The sequence below is a fragment of the Durio zibethinus genome, chromosome 6, assembly GCF_047325235.1.
Source record: "Durio zibethinus cultivar Kanyao isolate XHJ-2024 chromosome 6, ASM4732523v1, whole genome shotgun sequence".
NCBI lineage: Eukaryota > Viridiplantae > Streptophyta > Magnoliopsida > Malvales > Malvaceae > Durio > Durio zibethinus.
Window position 1 is genome coordinate 3,607,079 of NC_143167.1, and position 18,989 is coordinate 3,626,067.

The following is an 18,989-nucleotide window of genomic DNA, read 5'->3' on the forward strand; positions in this document are numbered from 1 at the left end:
AAGCTGGGAACTGTCTTCAACCGATTCCTTCTCAACATTCTATGTCTGAATAACTTGGCACGCACCAAATAATGACCAAAATTCACTAACCCCGTAACTATTGCACCTGAAGCAATAAACACAACAACGTAAAAATAGTATATCATAATAAAGTGATAGTAATAGGTAACAATTGATAATCAACAATATAGAAAAATAAAACACATCAAGATTTACGTGAAAAACCTTCCAGTGTAAAAAAATCGTGGATCACTAGAAAAATCTCTACTATCAAATAACGGGGTATACAAAGTTCTTCTCTAACTAAAGCTAGAGCTAATCAACAATTAAAGAGAAAAAGGAAAAGAGAGAATTGGTTGAACAGAAGTCGATCCGTGGGCTGATTAAACTAAAACTTTGTCAGCAAGTTTATGATTCAGAGTTCTACTTTTTGAACGGTAAAAATTAGGTTTAAAGCTCTCTATGAATAAATTCAGTATGTATTTGTTGAGTCATCTATTTAGTGAGATTTCTTTAATTGTCTTTCTAGTTGTTAATTAGCTCTAGTTTTAGTTAGAGAAGAACTTTGTATATCCATTATTTGATAGTGGAGATTTTTCTGGTGATTCGTGATTTTTTTCTCTACATTGGAGAGTTTTTTACGTAAATATTGATGTGCTTTAATTTTTCTGCATTGTTAATTGTTATTTATTACTGTTGGTTTATTGCGATATATTACTTCTACGTTATTGTGTTTATTGCTTCAAGCTCAACAAGTAATATTAGAGTGAGAGTTATTTTGAGACATAGATCCAATAGACATCGTGTAGCCTCCTATTGTTTATGCCATCTGGTTTTGCAAGACTACTGATCAAGTCAACCAGAATTGCGCTCACATCGAAAGCAATTCCAATGGTTATAGAAATCATGGTAGTTCCTGATAGTGTAATGAAAGATTTCCAGGGGAAATGAATTGCTTCTCCAATGTCAACCAGAACTAGTTGTGGGAACAGCCATAAGGCCAGCATAGGCACTATGTCACGGATCGAGATTTAAGCTCTAAATTCGTATGGTTCCGAAACTCGAGCATTCACCCTTCTGACGTTCCAGATCAGTCTTTCTGTCACGGTTCACACCCTTATGAGGTATTGTCCACTCTGGACCTTCTGACCTCACGGTTTTATCTTACAAAAGGCACCTCACAATACGGAGGTGGTGTGAACCCTTATATACCCCAGTAACCCTCCTATTATGTTCGATGTAGGATTCAGGACTTCTCTTTAGGTCCGTGACATTCTTCCGCACCCAACTTCGTGACGCCCTCGTCACGTAGGCTGGTCACCTTACCTACCTCCCTCGATGTGCTTGGCGTGGATCAAACGGTTTAAGACTGGCTCTGATATCACTTGTCACGGGTCGAGATTTAAGCTCCGAACCCGCGCGGCTCCGAGACCCGGGCATTCACCCTTCCGGCGTCCCAGATCAGCCTTCCTGTCACAATTCACACCCTTGTAAGGTATTGTTCGCTTTGACCTCCTGACCTTACAGCTTTATCTTGTAAAAGGTGCCTCACAATGCGAAAGTGGTGTGAACCCTTATATACCCCAGTGACCCTCCTATTATGTTCGATGTGGAATTCAGGACTCCTCTTTTTAAGTCTGTGATAACTACGACACCCTGCTGTTCTTGAAGGTGGTGATCGTGGGCTAGTTTGAGTCGTTTTGCCTCCATTATCTCCTTCAGTTTTCAATGCTGTACTGTTGAAGAACCTGAATACATAAGAATAAAGTTAACTTTCAGCTTGATTGCGTGAAAACCTGAAGGATAAAAATCATACCCAACATCTTTAATAAGGTCATTAAGCTGACATTTGAAATCTAAAGTCAATATTAAGGCAACCATTGATGACATTTGAAATCTGAGTAGCCCCAATGCCTCTTAACATTGAATTCCTCGATCAAATATACAATCAGGTCTGTCAACGATCCAACCAGATAGCATCAAGCTCGTCAGAGTTGCTAGTTACCATACAACGGCTCGAATATCAGTACAACATACTATGTTTCACTGTTATGTGAGTGTATGCGCGCGGCACTTGAACATGTATTTGTGTGTAAGAGAAGAGAAAGAATTGTAATTCTTGCAACAAAGGGAAATGGGATCCAACCACCACGTTTATGGACATAATCTGATGAATCCTTTGATCCTTTGTCATCAGATACCAAACCCATCTTTTGCAACTCCATGGATGGCATTTCTGCTCTGATTGAGTTCGAAAGACTCCTCTTATGTTAATGTTCCAACAGTTTTCTGCTATGTTGACACATGTTTTAGAGCGTCAATTACAGATACCGTAATTTTCTTTATTTACTGTTTTAAAATTTTCTAAACAAATTGATTCTGTAAATTTCAGAAGTATTATCGTACTGTTTGTCATGAAACTGAATTAATAAATCAAAGCAATTTAAAAATTAATATTGTTATACTCTCGTCCAATCAATTACCAAACTCAAAAAAACAACAAATATATAGATTAGATGGATCAACTTAGGGGCATGTGATTCTCCTGTTTTATAATTTATCTTAAGCAAACTAGTGCTCTATTATTAAAAAAAATATTGTTCAATTAATTATTGAATATTAGAACAGTTAAGTAAAAAATTTATATTAAGTAGTTAAATAGTGTATCTATAAATAAGTCATATGAAATTTGCATAGGAACAATTATTATGAGACATGATGATAAAAGAATGACCTTTTTTTTTGTGTGTGTGTGTATATATATATGTATATATTTTAATGTAATACAATTTAATTAATATTTCGATTCTTAATCCATTGGGTCCATAAACTATGTATATCTTTCACATGTCATGGCAATTGAAGTATTGCAACAAGTAACAAGGTTGACTTTACTCCAAGGATTAAACATGGAGAACTTAATTTGTTTATTTAATTAATTACAAAATGGAATAAAATGATGAAAATTTTTGGTGTTTTATGCTTTAATTCATTTTCAATTGGGCCACTACTCTTCTCTTGTTATTTTCTTGAATATAATATTAATAGTAAAGTGTTGAATTATTAATTTTAATAATTAAAATTTAAATCTTAATACTTTAATTACTAAAAAAAAATCAGCCACAGCCCTTAAAACTGTTCAATCATACCCGTAAGATTTCCCATCCAATTGCAACTAGTAGTTTTTATAGTCATGCAAAAATGCCAATTGCTTATTCTCTACAAATTTTTTCTTAATTTTTCCTATCAAGCATGTCGTCATTATTATTTATTGGTTTGTATATCAAGTCTTTTTAAAATTTTTTTTTTGGATTAGTTGTTTATTTTTATATTGTATGAAGTTAATGATAATTTGTTCTTAATTTGGTTTTCAGCAATTTATTTATTGTTTTTTTTATTAAGAATTAACAATTTATTTATTTATTTATTTGTTTTTGAAACCTTGGTGCATAGCTCATAGACTTTTGGTTTTGCTGTCCTATATATTGAAAGGGAGATTTTAGTTTCAAAGTAACTGAATTTTTTATGTTTTAGTTCCCACGATTATTATTTCATATAATAATAATAATAATAATAATAATAATAATAATAATAAATGTTGCTAATTGACGACTAAGTTTGGTTGTCTTAGGTGTATTGCAAAAGATTATTGCAACTTGTCTATGAAAAAGATGATGAGAATGATTTCATTAATGCCGAATGTTTGGTAGAAAGAACGTAAATGAGATATTAGTATGACAGGAAATATGATTTTTTTTTCTTTTTTATGGTCAGCAAGGAATAAAGGAATAATATTTTTTTTATATTTTGGGTAATGATTGAAGTTCAAATTCGAGACTTTCAGCTCCCGACTCCGATACCATTGAGTTAACAGCTCATTGTCATTTGTAATAAAGGAATATATTAAAACCTATTGGCTTGTTTCTCCGTCAACTTGCAGTTTATCAAAATTTTGATATTTGTATAAACTAGCACAGACTAGATAATAACAACCCTATCAGAACAAAGCTCCAATATACATTGTCTAGCCCTCCATTATTGTTTTTATTATCAGGAAAACACCTCGTGACGTTCCTGATCAGATCAAAGAGAGCTGTACTGACATAGTAAGCGATCCTGATAACAGCAGAAACCATGGCAGTTGCTGTTCTTTTTTAATGAAACAGGGAAATCTCGATAATGTAATGTAAGTTGTCCTGGGAGATGAAATGCTTCTCCAATTCCAACCACTGCTAGTTGTGGAAGTAGCCATAAGGCCAATATAGGCACTCAATAAGTTCCTCACCATCATCATAACCATATAGATGCTCTTTCTTCCCAATAGAAAATGCTTGCAGCTTTTAATTGTTCCCCACTGAGTTCAATAATGGTTGAATTATTTGTAAATGTTATTTGACCAAGATGGTCAAATGAAATGCATCCTCAGTGTAGTGAGCAGGCACAACCGATGACATCAGCTGAACACCCGGACCATGCGAAAATGCAGTGAGGTGACAGCGTAGCGAGCAGGCACAACAGTCGTATTCTTTTTGGTTTCAGTTCACCAAGTCATACGAATTTCAAAGGCTCCTGTGCTTTTTAGCTATTCTACATAGCGAAAATGTTCTATCAAAATCCAATACCAAATAAAAGCCAGGCTTGTTCTTTGGAGTCTTGGACAGTTGTACTTCCACATCCAACAACAGCACAGGATGCTGATGCAAAGATGTTATCGACTTTAACTTAACATGAATTAGGACATCCAAAATTCTATTTGATCTGCAAAATTATACAGAATAATGTCAATTTTCATTGATATTTGTTACAACAGGATCTTTTGCCTGGGTTACACTAAATGAAATACAGCACAAAATAGGCATGTTATACATTCAGAAGAAATCAAACAAATAACATATAAAGGCATATCAGAAATGGAAAAAACACAAATTTATGAAGTCTTGTGGCTTATGAAGCTTGCAAGGGACTGACCTCATGAAAGCCAGAATCAAAGGGCAGGGCGGTCATGGGTGCAAAAGCAGTAAATCCACTTCAAAGAAATTGCAAAAGCAAAAATAGGATATCTCAGTCCGCAACCCACCAGCCTATTCTGGGTGCTATCTATCAGCCACCACAAACTTATACACCAAATTACTTGGATTGGCACATTCAGAAAATAGAAGTATCCAGTGAACCAAATAGGATCACTATATTTTATTATTAAGCATAATCAGGATTCAGAGCTAAGGCCTCCTTGTAAATCATGTCCTTCATCTGCTCTTCTCCCAATGGTTGCTGCTCAAAGTCAAAAGAAAAAGGCTCAGGGCAGACTGGTTCATCAGCTATGTCGTGTAATCTTTCAAGATAAGGATGGGCCAATGCTTCTTCAACTGTCCACAGACAAATTTAACTTTCAGGTAAGAAAAATAAAGAATTACCTAATTTAGCCACTAAAAAAAATTTTAGTCTCCAACTAAATGACCACGATGCAGAGATGGTTTTCATTTTCCATGATGATTACAAAATAGAGTTCATTTTATTCTAAAACAAAATCATATAATTACGATTAATAAATTAAATTCATGAATACATAAGAGCATAATGATAAATGTAGGACTTGCCAGTAATTCTTTTGGTTGGATCAAATGTCAACATTCTGTCAATGAGATCAAGAGCCAATGGATGAACATGTGAGAAAACATTTGCCAGTGGTTGGCGAGGATGTGCAGGGAGCTGCCTGATATATCTTCTTGCATCCTCATTTCGGAGAAACCCAAGATCAGATTCAGTTGGTGTGCCAAGCAGCTATGACACAGAAAAGAACTTAGTAAGTATTCATCCAAAGAAAGAAACAAAGAAAAGATAACATGGAAAGAAAGCAACTCAAATTTAAATCCAATACCACATTAAAACTAACAAAATTGGAAGTTGATCATTGCCATGTATACTAAGTTAGTTAAATATCTTCAACTAAAAGTACTTTGTCTAAACCCAAACGTTAGAAGTGTATGATGCTAACCTAATGGAAGGTATGATAAGCAAGGAATCCAAATTAATTAGAGAAGTATGTGTAACATGTATCTTGAGTTAGAGATTATTTCATAGATTCCCCATTGATCAATCTTTCCCTTTGTTGCAATTCTTGTAAATTTAGACCATATTAGTAAGCATATTCCTCACTATGAAGTCAGCTAACTCTTTTCAACATTTGCTCAAATCTCCATTTACCTCAGTCAATAACTGCATTTGATGTACATGATCTCTGCCAGGAAACAAAGGCTTTCTATTCATGAGCTCCATAAAAATGCAACCAACAGACCACACATCTATGGCAGCTGTGTAGTCTGAAGAGTTCAGCAATAGCTCTGGTGCCCTATACCATCTCGTGACAACATATTCAGTCATAAACTCATTCTCAGCAGCAGCAGATCTAGCAAGACCAAAGTCACAAATCTTAAGATCACAATTAGCATTCAGCAAGAGGTTGCTAGGTTTCAAATCTCTATGAATCACGTTTGCAGAATGTATGTACTTCAGTCCTCGAAGAATCTGATACAAGAAATACTGTATGCCACAACAAAATAAAATAAAATCAACATAGACATATGCATACACAATCATTATATCTTTAAGAATAAATAAAAGGGTATACGGAATTTAAGCAACATATACCTGACAATGCTCTTCGGATAAACTCTGATTGGAGCGAATGATCTGGTGAAGATCTGAATCCATAAGCTCTGTGGCAATGTAGACATCAGCAAATTCTCTCCGCAAAGGTGGAGGAATCACATCTCTAATTGCAATAACCTGTTTACCATGCACAAAATTATTACTTTAGAATCTAGCAAAGCTCAATATTCATGTCTAAGATTCCACCTTATCGTTTAAAAAATAATAATAATAATTATAATTCCTACGAGGAAAAGAATTCATTAACTTGGTCAAAATTTTAAATCTTTGAATTAGGGTTTTCATTTCCTTGACTAATAATGATTTATTAACCTCAAAAACCTCTTGACAACGAATAATTAAACTTTTAATTTTAAATTTTTGCTCCTCTTTTTTCATTTCCTAAAAATTGTGCAATAAAAAATTTAAAATTTTCAAAAAAAAAAAAAAAAAAAAACTCTTACGTTTTCGTGATCCAAATGTCGAAGGAGCTTAATCTCACGAAGTGTACGCTTAGCGTCCATGTGATTATCGAAAGCATTGGCAATTTTCTTTACCGCCACCATCTCATTCGTCTCCGAATTCAATACGGAGCTTCATAATCCGAAAATATAAAATAAAAAATTCAAAAATTAAACCAAAAAATAAAACGAATAAAGTGCAAAACCAATTAATATTTTTAGTAAATAGCCTACCAAACGATGCCGTAGGCTCCACGACCGATCGGCATGATCGGAGGCCGATACTTAGACGTTATCTCAAATAAATTTCCAAAAATATTATACTGAATAAATTGACCGCCGTGTGTCTGAATCGCCGGAAATTCTCCGAAGTGACCGCCGGCGTTTCCCGGAGCGACGTCTGCCATTTCGTTTCCCTTTACTGTTTTCTTTTAACTCCTTTTTTTTTTTTTTCCTTTTGGCTTTCTGATGTCTAAGGTTTTTATACACAGAAAGACTAGTAATCCTTCTAGTTTTTCAGTAAGAGTTGAAAGAGTTGGCAGATTCGTGATTGCTACGTGGAAGGGGGAAGGAAAACGCGCGAGAAAGCTGGCGACGCGTTTAATGGAGGGTTGAGATTGTAGCCGCCTCTATTCCACGGTTGAGATTTGATGGCGTTCTGTCAACGGTCTTATTCGCCTGTCAACCGCCTTTTGAACTTTTTGGGTTAAAAATAAAATAATTATTTTTTTGTGCCATTTATGAAAGGCTACTATTTTATTATTATTAATTAGGATAATTATCATAAGTAACATGTTTGTTTAAACAAGTCAAAGTGAGGTCACACACTTCCACTTGAAATAGATATGGCCATTGTACACGTGATTTGACTGTTGGAATATAAAATATGAAAATTAATATTGATATATCTAAATATAAAATATATTTTAAATTTTAAATTTATAATATATATTTTTATTAGTTAAAATATTAAAAAAACTTTTCTATTATTTATTTTTTAAATAATTTTTTATATGTTTATTGTATTTAAATAAATTTTTTACATTAATTTATATTTAAATAAGTTTTTATTTTAAATGAAAAAATAATTTAGGTTAAAACTTTATTTAAAATGCAATTAAAAATTTAAGAATTATTCGAATATAAATTACAGATTAAAAATTTGTTTTGATTTAAATTAAATTAAAATTTTATTTGCGTACAATAAAAATATAAAATTTTATTTAAAAATTTATAAAATTAAAGTATTTTTTATTATTTTAACCTTTTTTTTTTTCGAAACTTTAACCAGTATCTAATCCAAAAATAATCAGATATACTCGAAAATAACACATCAAAAGGTATTTTCATTTTCCACTTCATCTTTCTTTTGTACCAAACAGCAAAAAAAAAGTATGGAAAATATTAAAGATTAGTTCCGTGGCCAAGGGTTCAACCGTTCAAGGGCTTCTCGTGAGAAAAAAAAGAAAGAAAAAAAGGGTGTAGTGCCAAACTTCCTCCTTTTGTCAAACTTTCGGTGGAGAAAAATAGAACACCAGAGTAGTAGCTAACTAGACAGATCTGCTCTCGAATCCAAACCATTCAAAAGAAAAGAGATCCTAAAATGTTGAACTTTAAACTTTTATTGAATGGACAACAATTACTGACCACAAACTAGATTGTTAGTAAACCAAAATAAGATAATTTGCTAGTGGAGTCGTCGACTGGGAAGCAAAAAAGAACCATTATAGACAAAATCAGTATCCATTAGTAACTAAAAATGGAGCTTAAGTTTATCAGTAGTAGTCAAATTTTGTCCCCTTCGTTACATTAATTTTGTGAATGAAATTATGAAGAGTTATGAAAGGCGATTGCTGTTTAGCTGTCTGGCTAATTGGCTAATTCAAATCTAAAACGAGTATGTTAATTTTTTTATAAAAAAATTCGAAATTTAAAAATAAAAAATTATAATATTAAAATTTAAAACTTAAATATATTAAATATGATTTTTTAAATGATTACGTGAATTCAGGTAACACGCTGTTGATCGACTGATTGGTAAAAAGGTTGCTAGTATCATGAAGTTTGGTTTGAATAACACCTTGACCAGGTTCAGATACAACCGACCGCATTTGACTTATTTCAAGCCAATGGCATTACACCTAACCGGCACGAGGCCACCAACCAAAATCTTGAGACGATGGTGATCTTTGGGTGAAAGTTGGGAGGGCTAGTGAGTCGTGACTCAAATAAATGCTAATACAAGAAGTATCAAAGTCACTGACTTCTTTCCAGATGTTTTCGTCAATGATATCTAATTTGCATTCCCTGAACATTGCAATATATGGAAGCTTTAGAAAATGTCACTTTAAGAACAGACGTGTGCCATACACACCCACCAAGCCGCCCAGACTAGTTTTTCCTAGTAGCATCTCATCTAGGAAGAAGACCTACCAACCAGCTCTAATCTTCGTCTAAATTTTGCAATACGAGGCCGAACAAAATTCCCTGGTAACTGTGGTGCCAGTCCCTTCACTATTTTATGTAGGGCAAGGAAACAAATGCATTCTTCCTTCGGTTAGTGGGACCTGGTAAGGGACCGGGGAGCAATTCTGAATCACCTGATGCATGACAAAATATTAACCAATACAAGGATGGTAGCTATATGTTACCGTTTTTGTGTTTTGACTTTTAAGAACTCTAAAAACCCTCTAAGACTGGTTGGGTACAGGCAGGGTATCATCAATCACAGATAGAACACCATTAATCAGGAAGGAAATATTGGTCATTGAAAGATCAGAAGACGTATGAATGATCCACCCAGAAAGTAAACTTTAAAAAGTTAAGAACAAGAATAATTAACCAAAATGGGAATCCGCATTTCGATGAAGTTATGTATTATTTATCTAGAAAAGCTTAGTCCCATCAGAAATCTCCCCAAATTCCGTTCAGAATGTTCAACAAAATACAACCACGAAAACACCCAAATTCTTCAAGCAACAACTGCCTATTAACTAACTTTTAAGAGATTACAAAACACAATTACATCTGTGGAGGCAAATGTTGTTGGCTTCTTCCTGTTTTCTAACCATCAGCTCATGCTTCAGCAAATCTGCAAGACAACATAGAAACTATCAATACTCTTGACTCTAACAAGCAGGGTGAAACCAAGTAAAACAAGATTGAAGTTCAATAAGAAATTAATGCAAAGATTACCCTAGCTCAGAGAGCTTCAGGTGAGCTTCAGTGTAATCAGCAAAGAAGGCATCCTCATCCTGCAAATAAGTAAAAATCATCAGGATAAACAACATCGAACTTCTCAATTTGGGATTATTATCAAATTTTCAAATCATTGAACTGAACATAAAAGACAACAAACGAAGTGAGTTAAATACAGCGGCATATTTGTCCACCAATGGACGGAAAACAGGGTCAGACAGGAGAACTTTGTCACTTGGCAATTGCAGAAGGCCTTCCTTCTCTCCAGACAAGAGCTCCCTACAAAATATTATCCAATTAGTATCAACTTAATTCAATTTGCAACAGATTTTTCATCACAACCGAATGGATTTGTATTTGCAACAAATGAAGGAAACTCGACTCATAAAAATCTGAAACTCACGTGAAGTAAGAGTTGTCAAAGATGAGAGGGTTGGTCGTCCATGGTCCCTCAAATCCAGACCTCTCCTTGTGGCACCTTCCCTGTACCAAAGGCAAAGAAAATATACATCATTTTAAGTGGATAGACAAAAACATTTCAAACTTCAAGAAAACAAGGGAATTTCAAATTTAGAACAGACCAGGGTGTGGCCTCCAGAAAGAGCAACAATGTCCTGGTCGCTAAGACCCATTTGATGACCAAAGACCTGCCTCAAGTGGTCAGCTCCTGCAAGATATTTATCAAAAGATTAACCCAAAATCATCACTGACATTAAAGACAGCATTTTATCCTCATTAGAAAAAAAGGAACTCCAACCATTGACAAATAGTATACACTAACCCTTGGTAGCATCAGGAAGACGGCCCTCAGGCGGTGGGTTGGGCTTGTCCTGCATTTATTACAAAATGCTTGTAGGTAAATAAGTGCCATTAGAATATAAAGCAACACTGTCTTGTTGCTCCAAACAACAGTAACCAACAACTTTTATATATTTAGCCATTTTACAAATAGGAAAACCTTCTAAAAATTTAATACCATATCAAATAATGCAAATACAATTATCAATTAACCTCTATTAAAGCAAAATATTAAGACAGTAATTTCCATTAAATCAACTAATGTAACTAAAATTTTCATTCAGGAACCAAGACAGATTCCATCTTGGAGTCATGAACACTTAAAATTACATTAACATTCAAATAATCTTAACATTAACAGTTATTGTACGAAGTGGAACTTAATACTGACCTCTCTTCCGGGATGGAAGGGAATTTCAGGTCCACCGGTAACCTCAACAGCCACGACACCGGCGAGCTACAAATGATTAAAACGCCAAACAACTCCGGTCAAAATCACTCCAATCAAACATAAAACAGTTAAATCTGAAAGCAAAAAAATATATAATAATAAAAATAAAAAGTTCAGATTAACAGTACAAAACCTGATAAAAGTCAGCGTAAGAAAGGATAGGGAACTGTTCCTTGATCGGCTCGATAAGCCTTACGGCAATATCGAGACCGTTGTTAGCAGCATGTGCAAGCTCAGCAGGCTGCTTCATGGTTCCAAATGGACCTCCGGTCCTAGTCTTGACATCAAAAGTTCCAGCTGAGTGCCACCTGTCACCCACCATCAACCTCTGATCCATCAACATCACCAATCTTACAATCAAAAATTTAAATCAGACTAAAAATAAAAAAGAGAAGCTTACGCTAAACGGAGCATGATCGGAGCACAGTTCTTCTCAGCGATGAGACCTCTGAGCTTCCTCTTAGCCTTTTCAATGGCCCTTTGGTATTCCTCGCTCACAGTTGGGTAACACTTCGTCATTTTCTCTGATTTTTAACAAAAACAGAATCATATTAAGTAATAAGTTCATATAAAATAAAATCATTTCCAAATTCAGATCCAAACTCAGATCGGAAATCAACCTTTCTAAATGTTAAGCAATCGAGAGTTCGATGAAATTAATGAAAAGGAAAAACCCTAAAACCACCACTTAATGGACACGAGCTGAGCACAAGCACTCTGGTGAAAGGGGAAGATATAAGGGAGAGTGACGACAGCGAAGGTTCTAGTAGACTAATACTAGCCGTTGGATTAGATAAGATCCTGTAGTTGGTGTTTTTTTGGGATGGACGGCTTTGATTTCGGGTAAAATTTATGATGCACGGTTGTGCTTGTGGGTGGTTGGACTTATTACAGAAAAAAATTGTCTTCTTTTTTTTTATTTTTTGGAAGAAAAGCACAGTCAAGATTTTATTGGAGAAATCGGATTTTGGTTTTTTTATATATTACCAAAAAGACGATTGCCCAGTAACATTGGAAATTTTTTTTAGTAAAAGGTCAATTGGATGATTTTTCAAATGACGTATTTGTCCTCATAACGAGTAAAGGAGATTTAAGTTCGGTTTATTTCGTATAAAATAATTTTTGAAAAATATTTATATTTTTTCAATTAAATTTTTTTTTATTATTTGGATGAGTCAATAAAAAATATTTTTTATTAATTTTTTTTAAAATTTTTTAAAAATAATATTAATATAATTATTAAAATATCATAATTTATTTATTATCAAAATATATTAAAATTATTAATATTCAAAAATAATTACATTTTAATAATAATATTTAATATTAAAATATTTTATTACTATAAAAAATACTTAAAATAAAACTATTTATTATTCTTTATATTATTTATTAATATATTATAATATTATTTATAATAATATTTACTAATATATTATATTAATAGTCTATTATTTATTAATAATATATTATTTATTCATATATTATTATAATATTTATTAATTAAATTAATAATATTTATTAATATATTATATTAATAGTATATTATTTATTCATATAATATTATTTATTAATATATTGCAATATAATATTATTTATTTATTAATATGATATTATTTATAAGTAAAATTATGCTCAAAAATATAAATAAATAGTTATACTCATCTACAATTTTTTTTAAAAAAATATTTTTTTTTTTCAAATCCGTAAAATAATTTTTAAAAAAATAATATTATTTTTATTGACAAGTAAATCATTTTTTGTTAACCAATTAATTTTTTACTAAATAAACATCTACCTACATGTTTGTTATGGATCACATCATCATATGGTAATCTTGTGAGATTTTTACCCTAAATGGAAATTTTGTGGTTGATGATGATTTTTTGCGTTTGGGAAATGTAAATAAAGTAATCAAAATATTCGTTTTAATTATATTTATATTTAAATAGATCATACCGATAATATTATTTTTATTTTTATTTCTCAATTTCAAATTATAAAATGGCGATTACAACACTGAACAGCCGCAAGAAATGGCAAGCAGGGGTGCCTTTGTCATTTCCCCTATTAAGTAAATTTTTGTCGATTTTAATTCAGTGGAAAATGTAGGCGTTCAAGTGTGAACACGTTCAGAGAGAGAAGATTCCGTTGGAGGAATGATAACTGTATCGGGCGTGTCACGGGAACGTTTATCACCCGCCTATTTGCCTATTGGCCGAAAGGAAATACACTGCATGTGGATTCTGTCGTCTTCTAGGCTCTTTACTAGACCAAAAGTCGCAAAATCCTATTGGTCAGGGACTCGAGCGTTTCCAATCGGTGTTTGCCACGTAGGGGACAGACTTTCAACCAAATAAGCCCCCCCCCCCCGATGACACAGCCAATCGAAACGCAATTGGCGCCTGTTTTATGCCACTTTGCACGTTGATCTATTAAAAAATATGTTTTTTAATAAATAAATTTAAAATTTTTGAATATTATTTTTAAATATTTTTAAGATAATCTTGATTATCCACTATCATTATTATATTATTTTTAATGTTTTAAAATTATATCATCTTTAAATTACTTTTTCTAAAATAATGACAATTTTGTCATTAAATCATGTTAAAATTGGGTAAAAAATTTTTATTACTACTATATTTTAGAAGTAGTTAATTTTTATAGAAGTTAATTAATTTATCTTAAATGATTATAATTCACAATAAAAATCATTTTATTGTTAAAACTTTAATTATTTTAAATTGATTATGAAAATTAATAAAAATATTTAAAAATTATTAGTTATAAATTTAATTAAAAGTAAATTAATCATTTTTAGATAAAGTAATAAAAATCTTTCTAGCTAGAGACACCTATATTTTATCAGCTTAGGACAAATTCAGAGAGTAAACAAAATATGTGAACATAATAAAAAAGAAAGTGATGGAAAGAAATTACTTTTAACTATAAAAATAATGGATAGTTTTTTTTAGTTGAATGCGAGGATAATTTTAAAAATAAAAATAATTTTAAATTTTAAATTCTCATATTAAATGATAAATTATAAATATCATTCACTTTAATTTTTTTCTTAAAAAGCATTTGTAGTTTTGGTCATTTATGAAAAAAGGAATCTTTGAAAAAAAATGAACATTTTTTCATGGATATTTATACAAAAACGTCGTTATCCTAATGAGATTGTCGGTCAACGAAAATACACAAAAAGAAAAAAAAAAAATCGTGATGCAATGTGAAAAAGGAATATGCCTTACAAGGCGTCAAATCTCGTGATTATTAGTGGTCAATAAATGTAGGTCCACGAAAAATACTAAGATTAGCTTTGTACTTTTATACTTCCTTAAGTTATTATTTGTGATTTTTTTTAAACCCATTTTCAAATTTTTACCAATTAAAAACAAGCAAGTAAGTATTGATTATTTTTTAAATTAATTGATATTTTAAAATTACAAATTTTAAAAAATTTAAATATGTAATGTCTTTTTAAATTATATGTATAATAAAATAAAAAATTTAAAAATAAATTAAAAACTTCAAAAAAAAAAAGCAAGTAACAACCGAATCATTTTTAACTAAATATTAAATAAACCGTCTTAAATCTTTCTTATTATAATTTTTTTTTTTTCAAGTAGAGACCAATGTTTCATTTTATATCCCGTTTCCTTGCCATTGCTTAAAAAATGTCAATGTTATTCCTTTTAATATTTATCAATAACTGTCATTTTAAAACTGTGAAAATGGAAAAGTCTAAAGACGATAATGAATGGTTAGAAGCTAATGTCACACGAAAATTTATTTAATACAAAAAAAAAAAAAAAAACAGTTACTAATGAAAATTTTCAAATTTTCCACTTAGCTGTTTTAGAAAAATCGCATGAGAGAAGAGAAAATTGGAAAAAGAAAAGCTATATTCTTACTTTTTCAATTGAGTAATTATGTTAAATGATAAGTTATATTTCATAATTTAACATTTACAGTTTTTTAAAGTCATAGATGGCCGGCCAATGACCCAGGAATTTGTCCTTCATTTTTCCAAAAAAAGGGCCAAAATATGAACGTAAATATTCTTTCGTTCAGAGTTCTTAAACCTCCAAAGTTCAGACGGGCCGCAAGAAGACGGGCGTCGAAAACCACACAAGAAAGAAAGCATGACAAAGAATTTTGATCTGTTTTCATGAAGTTTTTTTCTGTTATAAAAATAATAATAATAACTACAAGAAGAAAAGGAAGAAAGCTCACATTGGACTTGTACTTTTCTGGATGGCCCGAATGATCAAATAGACCTGGCTGGCCCTGTTTGATCCATTCATTTCGGTTCTCAAGCCCCATTAAGCACACAGGTAAGTAACCCCTAAAATTTTTGTTGGCCCAGCATCGATCTTTGCAATGTTTTCCAGTGCCCATTAATGTATAGGAGTCAACTCAAAACACAATTGTAGAAATTGTAGCAAGAAGTTCGGTAGAAATAACAGCTTCAAGAGTGCTTCTTTCTTTAGCAACAAGAGATTTTCTTCTTCTTTAAAGGCCTGTACTTGCATGTGGAAGATGATCAGATTGTTCAAAAGAAACCATAGTGAAACTGGGATGTATTTTTTTTATTTTTTTGGCCTAGAGTTGACGGCAGTTATCAACCTTGAACTCGAGGAGCTGACCACGAGTTCCCAGAGTGGTGGGATGCAATTTCAGGGGCATTGATGTCGAATCGAAAGAAGGTTTCCCAGTTCATTGCAACAGTCATCCAACATGGATTCTAAGTCCGATGATTGATGTCCGGACAGCTATATGATGCAGCGTCTGTTGCTATGCCTTGAAATGCATTACTGTTATTCTCTCCAGTACAGAGTGTCCCTGGATGAGACCATGACCATGCCTCTGCCTCTGGACTATGAATATGCATCACCAATGATCTGTTTCAATTCTTCAGTGCTTCCATTAGACTGGGATTTCAAGTTCGATTAAGAAACAAGGATACTTTCATCAATAGATACGTCAGGAGTTCATTGGCCTCAATCAGTATGTGTAAACCATAAGCTCATACATGCCGAAGGAATTCAGCAGCAAAGTTTCTTGGACATAAGATAGTGATATAAAATGTCATATAAATAAACATTTAAAATAGCGACTAAAGATAGCAAATATAGGAACAAATTGTTTTTCTTTAGTTCCCATATCTTACAATGCCCCGAAAAATCATAGCACATATATAATAGAAACCTCTTAATAATTTAAGGGTGTGTTTGGTGCATAAAATTATAACAAGATAAGATAAAATGATATTATAAATATAATTATATTAAATAATGTCACATTATCTTGTGTTTGATGTATGCAAATATTATTATAAGATCATTTTTTATGTTGGTCAAAATTATTCTTCGTTAAATTTTATACAATTTAAATTATTAAAATAATTTTTTATGATATAATAAAATATATAAATTTAATTCATAAATTAAAAATAATAGTCTTTATTTTCAGCCCAATAAGAAACAGCAATGACCATAAACATGAAAATGGCAAAATGTACCATGCATTAATCGTAAATATTCCATCGTCTGTAAAACTAATAGCAATTTATCAATCTTCAATCTGAAATAAAAACTATAAAAGAAAACCTGTACCTAGCAATATCTGATAGGTTTCACTCTCCTGAAAAGCATACCCAGAAAAATTACATTTATCAAGATTCCTTCTTAACGAATGAAGATCTACCATCTTAATCCTATTTTCAAGCATTGTAATTGATATCCGTAGATGGAGAAAGTTCAAGCTTGGGCTCAGTAGGGCAAACCATGTGAAGCTTATGGTACAAGAAGAAGTGTTGTGTTATAGTTACCTCAACAAATCCATCATATCTAGGGTAGGACACAGCAACAATCCATGAGCATAACAGATACAACAAGCCTCAGCACAATTAGAGGACATGAATGCACAAGAGTGTCGTTTATTGTTTATTGATCCAAAAACACAAAATGTGTAGTTTGTTATCAGGAAAGTCAAACAGTAGCAACAAAAGCATTAATCATTCATCACTAACATGAAAGTAGAGGCAATGCATGCATGAGACAGCAATTTCTGTTTCAGAAAGAGTTAAATCAGTTTTAACAACTTAAACATTAAACCATATCATAAAAGGCAAAAGGCCATGCATGCATGAGACGTGTAATTTCCATTCCAGAAAAGTTAAACTAGCATTAAACAACAGAAAATGTCATGAAAGTTATAGGTTATGCATGCAAAATACGTGTAATTTCAAGGTCAGAAAAGTTAAAATTAAATCAGTGCTAAGAACATGTGCATTCAACTGTACCATTGAAGGACAAAGATTCAACTCGTTCACGGGCAAACTAAGCCCTTTTCTTCAAGCTGGAAATCAAACTAACTGACTCAACATCATGATTCTCCAACTTTACTTCTATGTATAGAAACAGCAATCTATGAGCAAGAGGAAGCATAGCAATGTGAAAGCAAACTTTATAAAAGAATTCATGCATCCTCAAAACAGGTAGAAAGCTCAATTAATTCACAAAAAATATTGATTAGCCACATAAAAACATGATATCAGTCAATTGATGATCAACTCAAATCGAACTGAAACTAAAGGTAAAATAGATTGAAACCAAATATGACATTTTCTAATTTGTATTGCCATTTTTTTTCTGCCCACAATGTTCAAAAACCAATGGCAATCTTAATAAATCAGTGGGCAATGGTTGCCTGGTTCCAATCAAAGTGCACATGACATAATGGGGTTTTCGGGAGAAAATAAGATCTTCCCCCTCCCTATTTTCAGTTTTTATCATTTCTAAAACAAGTTAAAATTCAATAATTGTTAAAAAATATATATATAAAAAAAAGGGTCTGTGAATTGATATGAATTGATTTTAGAAATTTTAGTGAGTTATACCCATTGACCAATCACTGTTACAGCACCGCATAGATAATGAAATGTGCCCCGATAATCAAAGACCTCCCATCCAATCAAATAAAAAAATAATAGTGCTATGTTCATTAATATATATATATATATGTATATACACAAAAGATAATAGACTTTTTTCACTTATTAATACATCATTAGAATATATTTACATGTGAAAAAAAGGTGATTTAGAATTCAAATTTTATTTCAATTAATTTATAAAATTATCTTAAAAAATTATATTTAATAGATTTAAAATTAAAATTCCAATACCCTTATTTTGATAAAAAATTTTATAAAATGGAGAGTTTTTATTTGGGCACAATACTATTCCTTTTATTGCCATGTATTTTATACATTTGTTTAAAAGAAAATTTGTGACCACATATTTTAAAATACAAAGGGATTAAAAATCCCCCTTCCAAATAAAAAATTTTATAAAAAAATTATCAGTGAAGGCAAAAAATTTGGGAATTTAAAATTTTTTAATAAACAACCAGTAGCTTAT

The 18,989-nt window shown here is 31.8% G+C and overlaps 2 protein-coding genes across 3 annotated transcripts; both read right to left on the minus strand.

The window, feature by feature from the left end:
• Positions 1–3,878: 3,878 nt before the first annotated feature.
• LOC111284718 (mitogen-activated protein kinase 3) lies at positions 3,879–7,817 on the minus strand. The gene is made up of 7 exons (XM_089761837.1): positions 7,344–7,817; positions 7,113–7,242; positions 6,649–6,786; positions 6,205–6,540; positions 5,598–5,781; positions 4,969–5,366; positions 3,879–4,758 (listed from the first exon to the last, which is right to left on the minus strand). Exons 1-6 carry the CDS (start codon positions 7,514–7,516, stop codon positions 5,197–5,199), a joined length of 1,131 nt encoding a protein of 376 aa, XP_089617963.1. The 5' UTR covers positions 7,517–7,817; the 3' UTR covers positions 3,879–4,758; positions 4,969–5,196.
• A 2,129-nt stretch (positions 7,818–9,946) lies between these two features.
• Positions 9,947–12,264, minus strand: APX1 (ascorbate peroxidase 1). Of its 2 annotated transcripts, XM_022875698.2 has the most exons (10): positions 12,177–12,264; positions 11,957–12,080; positions 11,690–11,864; positions 11,497–11,562; positions 11,089–11,137; positions 10,889–10,974; positions 10,711–10,790; positions 10,484–10,586; positions 10,305–10,363; positions 9,947–10,200 (listed from the first exon to the last, which is right to left on the minus strand). In XM_022875698.2, the coding sequence occupies exons 2-10, from the start codon at positions 12,073–12,075 to the stop codon at positions 10,185–10,187; spliced, it is 753 nt and encodes a 250-aa protein (XP_022731433.2). In that variant the 5' UTR covers positions 12,076–12,080; positions 12,177–12,264; the 3' UTR covers positions 9,947–10,184. The 2 variants fall into 2 exon arrangements, with proteins under 2 accessions (XP_022731433.2, XP_089617964.1); XM_089761838.1 differs by lacking the exon at positions 9,947–10,200 and having other exon boundaries at positions 10,301–10,363.
• Positions 12,265–18,989: the final 6,725 nt, after the last annotated feature.